General features: G+C 52.0%; 7 protein-coding genes across 7 annotated transcripts; 4 read left to right on the forward strand and 3 right to left on the reverse strand.

Annotated features, from left to right (window-relative positions):
* Positions 1-2,560: 2,560 nt before the first annotated feature.
* Positions 2,561-2,728, forward strand: P153DRAFT_273087 (uncharacterized protein; the record flags this gene model as incomplete). Its single annotated transcript, XM_033662920.1, has 1 exon — positions 2,561-2,728. A coding segment is annotated over one exon (168 nt), but the record flags the coding sequence as incomplete, so codon positions are not given.
* Positions 2,729-3,539: 811 nt separating this feature from the next.
* Positions 3,540-3,758, forward strand: P153DRAFT_290607 (uncharacterized protein; the record flags this gene model as incomplete). Its single annotated transcript, XM_033663722.1, has 1 exon — positions 3,540-3,758. The coding sequence occupies one exon, from the start codon at positions 3,540-3,542 to the stop codon at positions 3,756-3,758; it is 219 nt and encodes a 72-aa protein (XP_033523616.1).
* Positions 3,759-5,709: 1,951 nt separating this feature from the next.
* P153DRAFT_375754 (glyoxylate/hydroxypyruvate reductase-like protein) lies at positions 5,710-6,931 on the forward strand (the record flags this gene model as incomplete). Its single annotated transcript, XM_033669603.1, has 2 exons — positions 5,710-5,955; positions 6,020-6,931. The coding sequence occupies 2 exons, from the start codon at positions 5,710-5,712 to the stop codon at positions 6,929-6,931; spliced, it is 1,158 nt and encodes a 385-aa protein (XP_033523617.1).
* Positions 6,932-6,997: 66 nt separating this feature from the next.
* Positions 6,998-8,443, reverse strand: P153DRAFT_315963 (FAD dependent oxidoreductase-like protein; the record flags this gene model as incomplete). Its single annotated transcript, XM_033664976.1, has 1 exon — positions 6,998-8,443. A coding segment is annotated over one exon (1,446 nt), but the record flags the coding sequence as incomplete, so codon positions are not given.
* Positions 8,444-9,054: 611 nt separating this feature from the next.
* On the reverse strand, positions 9,055-10,487 carry P153DRAFT_375756 (uncharacterized protein; the record flags this gene model as incomplete). The annotated part of the gene is made up of 3 exons (XM_033669604.1): positions 9,055-10,091; positions 10,149-10,413; positions 10,461-10,487. The coding sequence occupies 3 exons, from the start codon at positions 10,485-10,487 to the stop codon at positions 9,055-9,057; spliced, it is 1,329 nt and encodes a 442-aa protein (XP_033523619.1).
* Positions 10,488-11,938: 1,451 nt separating this feature from the next.
* P153DRAFT_15809 (uncharacterized protein) lies at positions 11,939-13,890 on the forward strand. Its single transcript, XM_033662245.1, has 5 exons — positions 11,939-12,524; positions 12,577-12,600; positions 12,705-12,885; positions 12,961-13,185; positions 13,234-13,890. The coding sequence occupies exons 1-5, from the start codon at positions 12,236-12,238 to the stop codon at positions 13,817-13,819; spliced, it is 1,305 nt and encodes a 434-aa protein (XP_033523620.1). The 5' UTR covers positions 11,939-12,235; the 3' UTR covers positions 13,820-13,890.
* A 489-nt stretch (positions 13,891-14,379) lies between these two features.
* On the reverse strand, positions 14,380-16,032 carry P153DRAFT_339866 (retrograde regulation protein 2; the record flags this gene model as incomplete). The annotated part of the gene is made up of 8 exons (XM_033665844.1): positions 14,380-14,538; positions 14,589-14,739; positions 14,793-15,086; positions 15,138-15,282; positions 15,334-15,463; positions 15,511-15,623; positions 15,675-15,848; positions 15,897-16,032. The coding sequence occupies 8 exons, from the start codon at positions 16,030-16,032 to the stop codon at positions 14,380-14,382; spliced, it is 1,302 nt and encodes a 433-aa protein (XP_033523621.1).
* Positions 16,033-16,374: the final 342 nt, after the last annotated feature.

Raw genomic sequence — 16,374 nt, forward strand, 5'->3', positions numbered from 1 at the left:
ACTAACTGCTGCAACCCATGAAATCATCGATTTTCCAGCTGCGATCGTCAAGAGACCGAGGCTGTTTGAAAAAGTCGTCATATTTATCCGTGAGGCTTGAGTGCCTAAACTTGGCTTCAGTCAGAGTGCCTCGGTTCTACTATCACAATCTATGAAAAATTGTACCTCTGAAACGCACGTTTACCTAGTAGGTTGCTATACCCGGCAATTTAGGTGTGAATTTTGAGACAGCTACCCATCATCGACACCTCCTCGTTTTTGCCGTGACCACATATCTATTTATGTATCTAGGATCGTAAGTTTGCGGCTCGATCATCTAGACATCCAGGCGATATAACTGATTAATACCTGAAATATCACTGGCGAACATCCAGTGGGTTAATCCAACTTACTTTTGCGTTGTCGTGAAGCAAGCTTTGAGATACTAACCAATGTCTCCACACCTAAGGCCAGATTATAGTAAAATAGATGAAGCCATGAATGAAACACGTGATCTTGGTCATTAAGCATTACAACTGATTCACTCGCCCTAGGAGTCTCGAGACTCTTCGAATGTGCTCAGCGACGCGTATAATCGAAGCACAGACCCTACTGACGTGCAAGACGAAAAATTGTGTGCGAGCTCAGCGTGGAAGCACTTGCGTGCTTTCTATCGCAGAGTGCTTAATGAGGGGGCACATGTATGGCAGTGCTAGATATTGTATCCATTAAGTGTAGCTTACATCATAACCCAAGTTTTAATGGTTCGCCCGTGGATCAAGTTTCGCAAATTGACTAGAGTATAGTCCCCACAAGCTAGAGCAAATGTCAACATTAAACTAATACTTGCTAGAGTTCGGTTGAGGTTAATACTGCAGCACGATTAGGCTTGATTTCGAAGTGGTCTGGGATAACATCCAGAGCTTGCCTGCAGCGAAACCTTGCAACAGCTAGACAACTCATACTAAATTCATGTAAGACTTGTATAGCTAGTACATGCCCAGCTGGCTTTGCTTGGACTACTCAATCCTGTCATGTATTTCAGCAGGATCCAGTAATTACATCCAATACTTGCACCAGTTGATACAAGTGATACAACACATGGTCACTCACACTGTTCATCGACATGTGAAGGCAATATTAATATCTCCAAAGCTACATTCCCATCATATATATGTACTGTCGCCAGCTAGTAGCACGAGTGGAGCAAGGTAACTTGTATTCTCTAGCATAGAAGGAGTCAAATTTACAACATAGCGCAGCTTTTGAAGGATAAAAAGGACATCGAACGCAACTAGTTCATGGTCATAATTAACACAATGAGGCTGAAAGACTTCCCAAGCATCTTAATCCCGTGCAGTGTGAAAATCTGTGGCTTGTGCTTGCATGATGCCGGTAGGAAATATTCACACTCTCATCATTGTGAGTAAGCTCGTTCACTCCTTGAATCATGCCGTCGGGTATTCAATTGTACTAAATTTCCTACCAGGCTGTACAACAACATACGCGTCTCAACTATTCAACCTGTCCGAGCAAACATTTGAGTGTATAGCTACTACATCTGTTTGACGCATAGCCGATCAACATGGATTCGGGCGAGCAGGCCCTGTCGTCGCATATCGAGATGAACGACGGATCGTTCTTGCTATGGGCTGTGTTGGCGTTGGCGCGGCTCCATGAGAAATTTCCATCTGCCGTTGAGGCTCACGAGCCCTACGAACGGAACATTCGACATGCAATCAATAACGTTGGACGAGTTTTCGCCAATCCAGACGCAGACTCTCCCGTTGTGTGGGATTCTTTGTATCCTGCGGATAACAACGAGCTGCTGTCTGAAATCAACCGCACCGCGACAACGTACTACGTGTTGGCAAACCAGACTCCTGATGACGAGTTCATTTATTTGACGTGGATCATGGAAGCATTCAACTTGGAAGTTCGAACGCCAAATACCCGACATCCATTGCATCCATACGGTTCGAAAGGAATGCTGTATTCGATTGCGGACCGTCTCAAGAACTTGACTCGTCAGACAATGACCCACTTCTTCGATACGATAAATCGCCTGATCGTGGAGGAGCAGTTTGAATTGATGGAGCAGTCGGCTGCGCATCATGTAGAAACTGTGTGTGCGCTTATTGAAGAGTACATTCGAGAACAGTCGGATCTTCGATCTCGTGTTTACTACGATCCAACAGGCTCTGTAGGAGAGTCATTCGTCCGTATTGTTCGTCCGATGTTGAAAGGTCAAGTCGAGGGTGCTTTTGCTGAGTTCGTTCATACGATAGGCTACTCGCGTCATGAAATGGTCGACAAGGAAGCTTCGAGCACGAAGGAAGCAGTTCAGAAGTATCTTGCGGATATTGCCGTGCTTTTCTCCTACAGCTCGCCGCTACTTAGCGACTTCTGGATGTTGGACGCATATACTGACGAAGACTGGTTGTTTGACGGATACGACGACGAGGCCACTCGCGAGGAAAATGTCAACTCTGGGCGTTGGTGGCAAGAATATGATCCGACCGAGTTGACTCCAGTTCTCACCGGCCCAGAGTCTGTAGAAACCGATGATGTAAGTGCTATTGTGTCTACCTCCGACGACTCACTCTGCGGTATTTGCTTCGAACCCCATACAATCATGCGACAGCTAAAGGTATGTGTGCATGAATTCGGCGAGGAGTGCTTACTACAACAACTCCAGTCTAAGTTTGCATGGCGCTACAAGTGTGCTTCCTGTCGACGGGCAATGTTGACTCGAATCGTAACTTAAAGCTGTTTAACTGAGCCGATCTCAACGCTGAGTTGGTTGAAATATCAGGATTCAGCACCAGTCTTTCTATACAGAAAGCAACCAAAGCACACGATGAAAACCCCAGAATGACTTAAGCTACGCGTGTACTACTAAAGCTTACAGAATGCAAACTTTACTCAGAGTTTGCATGCAATGGTCCAGCTGTTGGAAGTTTTGCCGCACCTAAGTTACTGGAATTTCGACTGATTGGGAATTTACAACTATATGAACTGAAGGTGTGATTGGAGCTTTGTGCTGCATATTTATTCTTCAAGCTAGTTAGTTAGTCATATGAATACAGTCGAAGCTCTGCAAATCTTATGCTTGCCCAAACTTTTCCTGCTTTAATTGACCCATGTTTGCGCACCTTCCTCTAGAACAGCTTCCTGAATACCACGTTCCCGACAGGCTAAGGCTTTTGATCAGCTCGTTCAGACGGTTCCGCAGGTGATAACACTATGAGTATGAACACGAACCCACTTACCTCATACACATGCGCATCGACGAATCTATGAACCTGTAACATAGCATATTAACTTTACCTTCACTGCGATTACTGACTGATATGGGGCCGTTTCGCTTATCCATGGCTTATCCGGCTTAGGTCTCGATAACTTGACACAATCATCGAGTGTTCCTCACGCGCAATTTCACCCTCGGCTCGCCCCGAAGTCTGAAAACCATACCACTACACTCACATCCTACCTACGATCTACTCGCATGAAAGTGACAACTTGACAAACAATCGCTAAGACGTACGGAGTTCACCACAATGGACGATCAACATCACCAGCCGGTCTGGCCAATGCTTCAAGGCGCGCTAGACATGACATGGAATCTCATTTGTGACGCATGGGATATGGCGTGGAAGATGGTTGAGAGGCCGGTGTTGCAGACAAGTGGAGGGGCACGCCCGCATATGACCACGAATAACGCCAATGGAGTGGGGCTGGAAGGGGAAATTCTCGGTGACGATGTGCAGAGCACATGAGAAGGGGGAACGCGAGGGGTACAGAGACCTTGAACAATGCTGCAGCATGAGAGACAAGGTGTCAAGCTCTCGGGGCGAGGAGAAAGTATTGTCATTCATGGACGTGAGGTACGTGGCTTCGAGTGGACATGCGCATGATGCGACACGCTGACTTGTAGGCAGGTGCGATTGTGAGCTACGCTGGGTCAATGGGTATACTCGATCACAAATTGGTATTCCCGATTTCACAGCGTCCATCTGGAAATGACATGGCAGTCATTGGACATTGATAATGTCCTGCTCAACCAAAGGGCGGTGAAGATCTGGTGTCCAATACTTGGGGTAGCACAGGAAGAAGAAAGAGACTGAGATTTACAAATAACGATAGTCTTGATTTAGCGCAGTCTTCTTGGTTGTTTGTACGTTTACACCATTCCATCCGTGACTCGCGATACACAAACACGGTCGTGATTGAGTAAGCTTTGCTAGGAATGTGTTTCACAATCTGTCAGATATGCTGCTGTGGAACAGATCTTGTGACGCTGTTTGCAATCATAGTCAATGTATACAAGAGTTACAATAAACTCACTTACACTTGAAATTTTCTTGTTTGGGTTTGGGAATTATGCCCTGTGGTTCCAAGAGTCCTGAGTATAGACCAGATATCATGGCAACAGCCATGCTTAAGCGTATGTATACGTGCATGAGGTGTTTACGGAGTCACAACAAATGATCAAGTGATTAGACAAAAGACAGTATGTAGCACGGGCACTTACAGGATATCGATAGAGCGAGACGTTGCGATTCACGAGTCGCATGTAGGAGCTGAACCTAGGCGTGATCGACCCGATCTGCAATCGCTGCAGGAATATACTTGATATCGGAGCGCCACCGGTGGATATGTGACTATTACGTACAGGATGCGGAACGAATGCGAGGAGACTGGGATCGTTGAGAACGGGGACGCGGCTGACGAAATCTGTGGACGAAATTAGATAAAACGAGGTTGGGAGATTGACGACTTGGCACTGTCAGCTAGCGCGTTTGTCAATGCCGATGCAACTCGTCGCGAACCCCTACTGCTTCACTTTCCACTTCACTTCCTGTCTCCACAGTAGGCTTTGAACAGCAGCCAGTGCATCTAGTCAAATACCATGTCCATCGTAGTCCGAGAATCTGCGCGCAAGCCATGCCCCGAAGGCCTCTTTTCTCCGGAGTTGTATGCTAAGAAGATAGGGGAATGGCTTACCTTGCAAGCAGTTCGTCGTCCCTGAGGTAGCGAGTCAACGCTGATGTTGTACCTGAATACTCGGCTTGAGTTAAGCTCGCCGTTGGTCAGCGCAGACGTGGATTTAGCTACATACAGTCATTATTCACGGCTCCGTTCTGTACAAATGATCCCTGTACCTAGCAATCACCGTCGAAGGCGAGAGTGCCACCACCGTCCCTTACCCTCCACATCGCTCGAGTCTCGCAGAGCTCTCAAACGGATATAGAGCGCTGTTCAAAAAGACCTGTTGCTTAGTTACGATTGGGATTCACACGGGGTGGAGGCTTGGAGGCTTGGTCACTCTATCGGTATTAAACTCATGCCCTTTGACGGCCAGACGCCGTTGAGAGTAGTGCAAACAACATGTGAAGGCGCCGACGAACATCACAAATACTCCCAACGCGCATTCTATAATTCCATCTCCAGAGGTGGTGATGAATGGCATTCTCAAGAACAAGGGGAAGGACATTGCATGGAACCGCAACAGCACCCTTTCAGATATCATGCATGTAGTAGTCCTGATGGAATGGGCGTACTTTCGGAAGCAAATCTTTACAACAGATGTTGAACGCGACGAGGGCGGGTGTACATGCTGCTTGTGTGACGCCTATTGGCGGGCGTTTCGGGTCAATGAAGACCGGTCAAACATGTTGAAAAGACGCCAACGAGTAGATGCAACAAGTCCAAATATCATCTTCTGCAATGCAAAGGTTATCGCAGCTGACACTGCATCTATCTCAAGCCCCCACCGGCAATAGCCTCGCTACAACCCAAAGCAGCAAACCCACCCCACCATCTGCTGATCACAACGACCCCGCGAACACAAACACAACCCTCACCATGGCGAAAACCAAGATCGTCGTGACGCGCCAACTCTTCGACGAGGCGCAATCGCTGCTAGACGCACAGGTCGGGGAGCTGGAACTCGTGCAATGGCAGTCAGCAAAGGTAGACAGCAAGCCTAAGTTTGTTTTTGGAAAACTACCACAGACGGCTGACTCAACACCCGCAGCCCTGCGACCGCTCATGGCTCCTCGAAAACGCACAAGGAGCAACAGGCATCCTAGTCATGTTGACCGATAAGGTCGATGAAGAACTCCTCACAGCAGCGGGCGACCAGCTCAAAGCCATTGCATCTTTTTCCGTGGGAACAGATCACGTCGACCGTGCTGCGTTGAAGAAGCGCAACATTCGTCTGGGGTACACACCGACATGTCTCACCGACGCCGTGGCAGATCTCACAGTTATGCTTATCCTCATGGCGCAGCGAAGGGGTGGAGAGTCCATAGCGGCTGTCGTCAAAGGCGATTGGCCGCAGATGGCATGGCATCCTCTTCTTATGACAGGACCTCAAATTCGCGGGACGACGGTCGGGTTTTTGGGCTTTGGCCGAATTGCGCAGGCGTCCTTACATCGATTGTTACCGTTTGGCATCAAGCGCGTTCTGTACCTCACCTCGAAGCCCGGACAGCCAGTCAAGGAAGACCATTTTGGCTTACTCAAAGACCCTTCCATCCCCATCGAGCCAGCCACAAGCGCAGACCAACTCGCCAGCGAGAGCGACATCGTAATTGTAGGATGTGCGCTGACACCCAGCACCAAGCACATCATCAGCACAGACTTTTTCAGCAAGATGAAGAAACTCGCTGTCATTGTCAATATTGCGCGGGGCCCGGTCATCGATACAGAAGCTTTGGTAAAGGCGCTAGATGAGGGGCAGATCTTCGGCGCGGGGCTGGATGTCATTGAGAACGAGCCAAATATTCAGGCGGACCATCCGATCCTCAAACAGCCGAGATGTGTGCTGGTCCCGCATATCGGATCGGCGACGATTGAGACGAGGCAGCAGATGGCGACGGAGTCGGTGAAGAATCTGCTTGCTGGGTTGACGGGTGAGGCGATGGTGAATGAGCTGGATCTGTAGTCTTGAAGTCGTGTATATATGCGATGGATTTAGAACTCTTTGCACCCATCTAGATTAGATATTCGCCTGCATATCCATCCGCCCCCGAAACTTGCACTGCTCCAGCCTCTCAGGCGTGATCAAGAAGCTCTCTGGAAACCAGTCCGGCTTCACGCCATCACGTACCATCTCAACAAGCGCCTCGGCAGCCTTCAAACACAGCACCATTCCATGTCCATTGAACCCAGCTGATACCCACATCCCCTTCTTACCCGGCACCTCACCCACGAACGGCCGCCCATCCGCCGTCGCACCCATGATGCCCGTCCACTCCTGCACGACGCGCTTCTCCTCGTCCTCCTTGCACGTCTCACCCCAGTTGTCAGAACCAAAGTACCCCGTCAAAGTACCGTTCAGATACGTAGAGATCTTGGGATTAAGAGACCCGTCGTCCACGGTTCCAAACTCCGTCGCGCCTGCATCGGGAAGACGGCCCAGCCCCCCGCCTATAACGATATGTTGACTTCCATCGGGCAGCGGTCGTGGGATCATGTACTCGTAGCCGTTCCGGTAGATGAACGAGTACGTGGTTGGTAGCGTACATTGCAGTTTCGACGCCGTACCGGGCTTCTGCACCGTGATCTGGCCTCGCAACGGGACGATGGCGCCTTGCACAGATTTGAGCACGTAAGGTGTGTAGCCGTTTGTGGCTAGGATGACGTTTCGCGCAGTGACGCTGTTGAATTGTGTGAAGACGTCCCACATGGCAGTCTGCTTGGAGGGCAGGATGTCGTGGACGGGACTGTTTGCGCATAACTGCAGACCTTTCTTGACGCACTCTTTCAGAACACCAGTCGTGAAGCGGTAGGCGTGTATTCTACCGGCTGTGTATTTGAAGGCTCCAGCTAGTTGTTCCTTCTCTGTATTTGCAGGATTTTGGTTTTGCGCCTCGACGTGGAAGTTTTGCTGCAGTGCTTCATCTTTGTCGTAAATCTCGTACCATGCCATTTCCCCTTCGTTTCCCTCTTCTTTAGTAGCATCCGATCCCAACGCCTGTATGGCAGTTTTGCCGACTTCAAAGGTCGTAGTGTCATATATCAAGTCGACAGTGTTGCAGATTTGGCTCTCGCAAGCAAGGTCTAGGTCATTCGCCAGCTGATGTGTCTCCACAATATTCGCATACTCCAGTCTTGCGATCCGAAGCGCCTCGTCTTTCCCAAGTTCTTGAACATGCTGTGTGTAGGTGCGATAGCTTGCCGCCTTCGTGTGACCCCCGTTGCGACCTGTCGCCCCACTACATATTTCTCGCGCCTCAAACATGACGATACGCGAGCCTGGGTCCTTTTTGAAAAGATCATAAGCGATCATTGTCCCGGATATGCCGGAGCCAATGATGGCATAGTCATAAAGCTGTGTTGCTTTGTCTACTTCAGGCTCTACGACATTAGCTAGAGGGGACTTGGGGTCCTGCCAGTATGAGGGAAGAGGTTTTGTGATTGGGGGTCCAACGGGAATGCGACCTCTGTCCTCCATGCTGCTGTTGTGTTTTCGATGGGCTTGATCGGTCAGTCTTTCACGGTGTAGGGAGATGAGGAGTGATGGTGGGGTTTGGAGGGAGGTGACGGATGCTCGACCATACCTGCCGTTTTGGGACTGGCGCATCATATACAAGAATAGCCAGAGTCACGTTCATGTTTAATCTATCGAGGTTGCACATGGTGCCGCGTTCACCACCGGCTGGCAGTCATTCTTGCCATGACGGATTAGGTATCTTGCCCTGCCCACAGCGGACGCAAACTGTAGCTATTGGTCCAAGCCATGACACTCTTGTGGCTATCACGTCCTTCGAGATGACTTCAGTATCGTTGTGTTCAGTTGGTTAAGCAAGGCGAAGTGATGGACATAGGAAAGCAGCAATGGCGATAGAGACAAGGTGCAAATGTATGGAGTGAGTGTAATATCTGAGGCTCGTATGTAGCTAGCAGGCAAAGTCTGGCACCAGGGCCTTCCAGTCTACATACCAAGACGTTAGCGTCCCACTTCACCCACGGCTGCTGGAGCCTGAACTGCCACAGTCGACTGTTTGGGATGAGCCAAGAAGTGACGTCATGTTCAACATGTCCGTCTTGTCGTCCTGTCCAAGCCTATTTTGCATCCCGAAGCAGGGCCTCAGCTGCGGCATCCTTCTGGCCAACACTCCCACTTCGCGTGGCGGCCTTCAACTCCACAGACGGTGTCTCCTTGGTCTGGGCTGCCTTCTTCAGCCTCTCGCTATCCTCGGGGTTGATGTCCTTGGTCTTGGCCTCGTCGTCGTCACTGTCGCCGAGGCTGAAGGGGTCGTGGTCGTGGGGCTCGGGGTGGGGCGCGATGGAGGTCAAGGGCTGCCACTTCTTGCCGCTGGACTTTGCCTGGCTGCCGGGCTGGTTGCTGGGCGAGGGGTTGCGGTAGAGGGCGTCGACCTCATCGACGGGCCCGCTCTGGGGAGGGGCGACGGGCGTGGGCTTGAAGAGGTCGGGGTTCGCGTGAGGGCGGCTCGAGCGCGGGCCGGTGCCTGGTGGTGTTGTCAGCATGTCGTAGCTGCCAGTGTGTGAGACGGCAGGCGCACCGTCGTTGTCGCGCAGCTCGAGCTGGGCAAAGTCGTCGCCAAGCACGCGGTTGTCGGCGTCGTAGCGGGCGTGGTCCTGGGAGCGGCGCTGCTCGGCCGACTTGCGGATGCCGTACAGCTGGTCGGCCTGCGAGGGGCCAAAGTTCTGGCGCGGGTGCTGCGACGGCTGGCGCGGCGGGCGGGCGTTGTCGGTCGGGTACGAGGTCGGGTTGCCGTACTGGTCGTACTCGTCGGCCTCGTTGTCGAGCTTCTTGCGGATCGAGGTGAGGCCCGTGTTCCACAGGCTGCTGAGCGTCTGCTGCGTCTCCTTGAAGCCCTGCTCGATCGTCTTGCGGATCTCGGGCAGGTCGTCGTCGAAGAAGCTGTGCTCGCGGTCGCTGGCCTGGCCGGGCGCCGCTCTGCTCGGCGCCGGCCTGCTCTGGCCCGCGCCCGGCCGGCCCTGGCTGCCCTGGACGCTGTAGTGCTCGGCCAGCTGGCGGGCGTACTGCTCGTCCTGCTGCAGCTGCGCGCGGGGCTGCGGCCGCGGCGGCTGCGGGGGCGGCGCCTCGTCGCTCGTGAAGTTGGGGTCCGACATGCCTGCACGCGCCCGTCAGCTGCCTCGCACCGTGACCGCGGGGCTGCACCGGCACCTACTCAGCAGCGCGTTGAAGGCCGGCTCGACCTTGCCGTTGCTCGCGACCAGCACCGCCTTGACCAGCTTCGTGTCCATGTCCGGGAACGCCTCGATCAGCGTCTTCTCGGCCTGCTGCATGGGCGACATGGGCCGCGGGGGCTTCGGCGGCGGCACCTCTGTCGCCTCTTCGCTGGGGCGCGCCGCGTGCTTGGGCGACGTGGCCGTGCTGACGTCGTTGTCGTCGTCCCAGTCGAGCTCGCGTGCCGTCGTCGGGCTCTCAGGCCGCTGCTCCACCCGTCAACTCAGTCTCTCGCTCAGCCCGCCATTCCCACCTTGTCTGCGCCCGTCTTCTCCGACATGCCGAGTCGTCCTGGACGTGTATGTATATACGTATGTGTGTATGGATATACGTATGTGTGTCTGTCTATACGTGTCGGGGCGTTGGCGTGTATGCGTGGGCACGTGTAGACGTGAGGCGGGGAGTAGGCGTGCTCGGACGACGCTGTCAAAGCCCAACGGTTGTGGCTTGTGGGGTTGATCTGCGCCTGCCTACGCCATCCCATGACGAACCGCCAAGACGTCAACTCGAGCTTGTTCATCACGTGCCGTTAGTCATCTGCATCACGTGCATCCCACCCCACAGCTGAGTTTCATCTCGGTCGTTCTCGCGGGCAGTAGGGCTCATGCCTCCGACCTTTGCACATGCAGCCATCATCTATCGCAATCTAGCCAACGCCAGCCTCTTCGTGAGCCGAGCTGTGACCTCTCGCTGCCGTCTGCTGCAGCTGCAGTACATGTGCCTAACCGCGCCTGCAGATCCATCTTAACCCATCTCACCTACCACCGGCTCCCGGAGCACCAGGTACAGAACTATCTTCATTGCCTGATGCATATACTCTGCGCCATGGACCTGATTAGAAGAACCTTATGCCCGCGCATTGTCTCAACTATATAGGTAGTCTCAACTTTACACGTAGTGCCTATCGTCGTTCTGACTTCCTGAGTATCAGCCGTCTGCACGTGATGATCTTGTCGATCCCGAGACGCTCTGCTACGCACCCGTGTTTCGTCATTCTACGTTTCAATCCCAACGACGTTCCTTGCCCGCCAGCCTTGGCTAATGTCCACACACGTGCTGCTCATATTGTCCGACTTGACGGGCACCATGATCCCTCAAACGCCCATGGTTCTGTCAATCCCGCTAGCACTCAGGCACCAAAACCCTTGCGCAACACGGAAGGATGCTCGGACGGCGTTGCCGCTATTTGACATCTCGCGAATCGACTTGTCCGGAGGCCTCGCCATACCTGCATTCGCGCCCGACAAATCAACACATCGACCTCGCGAGCCTGACTCGCTTCTCTTCCCAACTTGTGCGCCACAGAGCATGACATGCGCTGGGCTCACGCTGATCTCGCACCTATCCACCTTGGGTTTCGACGAGATGCTCTCCCTTGCCCTTGTAAATCTTTCTCCAGTCCCATTCCCAAATCACGCTAAGGTTGAGTCATGATAGTGCGCATTTCTTCAGCGGAGTCTCTCCGATCCAAACCGCTTTTCAATCGTCTTGCTTGGCGATCATCTAGTGCATCTGGCATCCCTAGTACACATCAACAATCCTTCGAGATTGTCGACCGGGACAGTCTATCCGCCGGGCTAAACCCAAGCCTCATTTGCCTCTTTCAGGGTACATCCTAACCACCAATGCACATCACCTTACCGTCTGTGCCCTGATTGGCTTGGGGCCTCACCCGTTTTCCAAGGACAACCTCTTTGTCAAACAGCCCCGAAGAAGTGCCATCTGAGATTTCAAAAGGGTCCTCTGGACGGTGTGCGACTCGTGGAAAACGCCACCGCTCGCCCGGATTCCGAACTTAGTCTTGACTCAAACACTCATCAACCGCGCCTCCTGGACCAGCGATCTAGTTCTTGTTAGAACGCTTCTTCAAACATGAAAAGATGCATGTCTCCGCATCATCAGTTACCATCCTAGTGCTCTCCCAATACCCTGGCATCTCATGCAGCCCTACATCTACATTCCATCGTACCACATCCATCTCTTTGACTCCACACCCGGTCCTGCCTTTCGTTACCCACTTCCTGGATCATGAACCATGAGTATCGAGTCGACCCTTCGTTCAAGCCGTGGGGCCCCTTCATCTCCAAATCCTATGTAGTTGAGCCCATCAGGAAGTCCGACATCATCGTCGCTTCGATCGTATGGGCCTTGACCTTGGTTAATGGAGGTATCGCTGTCTACCTGGGATGGGGACAAACAAAGGGTTCGCGTTCCCCGCTGAGGAGTGTGTATGTCTGGATGATATGGCTTGAGCTTGTCACGTCTCTTGTTATGGGCCTGGAGAGTTTCCTGCATCTTTTGAAAGTTATCAAGCCGAGTAAGTTGACCTTTTCGATATGCGTTCCCGACTACAAGCTGACAGATGACAGGTTTTGCATTTTATTTTACAATCCGTATGTTACCCGTTGTCCTGTCGATGCCGTCAACGCTCAATTCGCGTACAACGTGTCTTGTTGATACCAACAACTTTCCAATTCCACGTTCTGACGCTTCATAGTCTTCTTTTGGTGTATTCAAGTTCAGCTGCTCTTGCAAATCATTATCAACCGTATCCGCATCATCGTACCCGACCGCAGACGCTCAAGAATGATCATGATTGCGACAGCTGCCTTTGTCACGGCCATCAATATCAGCGTTTTCAACATCTGGATACCAGCGCGCTTGCAAATCAGTCATAGGTATGTTTCGAATTCCACCTCTACTCCAATATCATGCGCATTCTCGTCTTTGCCCCACCCACTAACATAATGCAGGTATCATATCATCAATGAGTACTGGGACCGCAGTGAAAAAGCCCTCTACTTAATCGTGGATGCTATACTCAATTGGTACTTCCTCAAAACTGTCAAAGCGAACCTCATCAACAACGGCCTCACCAAATACAACAAGCTGGTCCGCTTCAATCAACGCATGGTTGGCATTTCACTACTCATGGACGTCATGATCATTGCAGCAATGTGGATTCCAAATTCATTTGTGTAAGCCACGCACCTCCCCGTTATTCATCCTAAACTAACGTGCCGTAGGTACATTCAATTCCATCCTCTCGCCTACCTTGTGAAGCTCAACATCGAGATGGTCATGGGCAACCTCATCAAACGCATCGCCATCTCCGCTTCTCGCCGCCCAGGCAAAGCAGCGCTCGCAGACGAATTCAAATCCTCGTCCAACATGTCGACCTCGGGCAAAAAGTCCAAAGCTACGGGGCTCAAGTCACATCGACATTCTTCCATTCACGAGCTCGCAAGTGTTGTATCGTACAAAGCGGATTCCCATGCTACCGACCGCGTTGCTAGTTTCTCGCCGATGCACAACCAAATCAAAGAGACCCGAGAAGTCATTGTCAGTACCGAGCGGAATCCCTTTTTCGAGGAGAAGAGACGGGGTTCCGAGGTGGAGATTACGGGTGCATATACAGCAGCAAGGAAGGAGAAAGAGCAGGGCGTTCTGATCGACGAGACGTTGGTGGAGAGGAGCAAAAGCTTGGAGAGTGTCATGGAGGGCGACGAGAGTGTGAGGAGTGCACAGATGACCTTGAGAACCCCTGGGGATAGTGACGACGAGGCAGCGCTTGTGGGGCATCGCGTGTGGAGAAAGAAGTCGCCAGAATGATTGGCAGGCCGTGTCAGTCATTTCGCGCAATTATTCAAGCGTAATATCATACACACATGTTTTATTTCAGAGGACTTACACAATATGCTCAATGGCCTGTATCGTGGCACAGCAATGCGCAATCACCCAACAGGCTCACTGCGCTTCAAAGATACGCCATCTCACCGCTAGATATACTAAGATGTGCTTGCGTCATTGTCTCCTGGCTTTCGCTTGTAACAACATGCTCATTTGCTTCCAGCTTTGTTATTGACAGGGTGGAAGCGAGCTGTCGCCTACGCCGCTGGCTTGCTTTCGCTTGAATGGAACTTAAGCGATGCGGCGTGGGCATGTGGCGCGAACACGAATGGAGAGTCAGATCGATCGAGCAACAAAGAGGCATGATACGGAAGGATCCAAATGCAAGATCCGGTGCAAAGGAAGATGGTAATTCAGATCTGAGCTCGAACCATTGTTCTGTGGAGGTTATTACTAGATATCACCAGGGCCACGATGCGGGGATTGATGCTTGGCTGAACAACTTGTCCGTGCGGGGAAGGATGCCGCGGACCGACCACCCATCAAGGCGCATACCGGAACCCTTCCACGCCCTCCAAAGCTGGTTTCTTGCCCTCGTCCGCAAGCTTGTTCATCCGCTTGAAGTGCATGGACATGGAAAGTGTCAAGGTCGAATATACCATCTGCATCGAGATGGTGGCCCACATGCCTGGCAGATATTGCTTCTCTACGTCAGCTTCACAGTTGCGTTTGATTGTATGAGCTGACTTACTGGTGCATCTTTGCTCTTGAAGATGGTACTTCCTGTAACGCCTCCAAAGGCTCCAGCGGAGATCATGGCTGCGGCAACCACTGCACGCTTCTGTAGTTTCGCAGTCTGATTGTTGCCGTACGCCAGTGTCGCGGGTATGTTCCCCTGCGTGCTGCATGTAATCAGCACAAGACATGACATGAGTCGTACGGGCAAAATGCTTACCCCCAGGTTGCCAAGAACAGCCCAAAATACCTCACGCCGGGGAGTCCGCCATACAGCACAATCACCAGACCGACAATGGCGACTACAGATTGCCCTACCAGGATTGGCCATCGCATACGGATCTTATCTGACAGCCATGATGTCGCGAGAGACGCGAAGACGGTGAATATATATGGGGGCGATTGAAGCAGCTGCGCTTTCACGTACGAGAACCCCATGCCCTGCCGAAGAATGATAGGCTGGAAGAAGGCCAGGGAGTACACACTAGACGCGCACACGAAGTACTGGATGGAACTGCCGCGCGTCAGTACGTCTCAGCCTTGATCAGGGGAAATCAGCACTAACTATACTGCCAGTTTCCAGTCCATGAGCATCTTTAGCATCTCCCCGATAGTGGCATGTTCGGTTTCCACGCCCTTCTTCTCCAGCGTGACCCGCGTCACAGCGATGTGCTTCTGGCGTTCGGTCAGGAATCTGACCTTTTCGGGAACTACCCTTGTCAGCATGGTACCGTGCTGTGTTGTCAGGATCTGGGCTTTACATTCGACGAGGAAAAATGGCGCCACAAGTCCCGCAAGGATCGTCGCGATTCCCTCGATGATGAAAATCCAGCGCCAACCGCTCCTGTACATGCCATCGCCTACGCGGATGAGTGATAGCACGTATGCAAACTGCTTCTGGTCAGGATGTAGCTTCGCATACACTTTGAACGACTTACAATGGGCCCGAATCCGGATGCTAGCAACGCTGCCATGTAGAAGACCGATACTCGTTTCGCCGTCTCAAATTGCTTGTACCACGAACCTATGATGTAGACGGCGCCAGGAAACACTCGACGATGTTAGCTACAGCTTGCAAGAAGATTGTATCTAGCGGACTTACACCCAGCCTCGAAGACACCCAGAAGCGCACGAAGAACAGTCAATACCTTCCAGCTATAAACAAAGCCCATCCCGAAAACGCAAGCTCCCCATGCAACGATAAGAAAAGACAGCCATAACCGCGCTCCTAGTCGACGAATCACATAGTTGGATGGCAGTTCGAACAAGGCATAGCCTATAGCTTCTTTAGCACCCGGCACTCAAATCTGTAGTTCGTACTGACCTATAAAGAACACAAGGAGCGCAATATTGTATCTCGCCCCAACACTGAGCTGCAGATCTTTCGCGAGACCGGCAATGTACGCAGACGATATGTTTGTCCGATCGAGCAGCGACAACCCAAAGATTATGCATAGCATAGGAAACACACGCCAGTCTGCTTTGCGTCTGCATGTGATGTGAGTCTCGCGCCAACGTGGTGCAGATTGAAACATACACTATCTCTCGCTCTTCCTCCGCCGTCCAGTCTTGCTCGGGATGACCGTCATTGTCTCCAGAAATCGGGTAAGCCTTCTCAACATGAGTTAGGTCGTTCTTTTCGTCAATCATCTTGAGTCCGTTCTCGTGTGCATCCAATACTTGTCCAAAGAACCAGGTACGAGGTTGCCTTTGTACTAGATCGACCTGGCATTGCAGGAGGGGGTGGTCACGGCTATCTACTCCAGCGCCATCTTCGGCAGATGTTCACGTTGCAGGTCGCC

Source organism: Dothidotthia symphoricarpi (assembly GCF_010015815.1).
Source record: "Dothidotthia symphoricarpi CBS 119687 unplaced genomic scaffold P153scaffold_10, whole genome shotgun sequence".
Taxonomy (NCBI): Eukaryota; Fungi; Ascomycota; class Dothideomycetes; order Pleosporales; family Dothidotthiaceae; genus Dothidotthia; species Dothidotthia symphoricarpi.

Coding starts and splice junctions, on each gene's coding strand:
- P153DRAFT_15809 (XM_033662245.1), top strand. CDS start 12,236: ATGAACCATGAGTATCGAGTCGACCCTTCGTTCAAGCCGTGGGGCCCC. Junction 12,525..12,576: donor TTTGAAAGTTATCAAGCCGA/GTAAGTTGACCT, acceptor GACAGATGACAG/GTTTTGCATTTTATTTTACA. Junction 13,186..13,233: donor TGGATTCCAAATTCATTTGT/GTAAGCCACGCA, acceptor AACGTGCCGTAG/GTACATTCAATTCCATCCTC.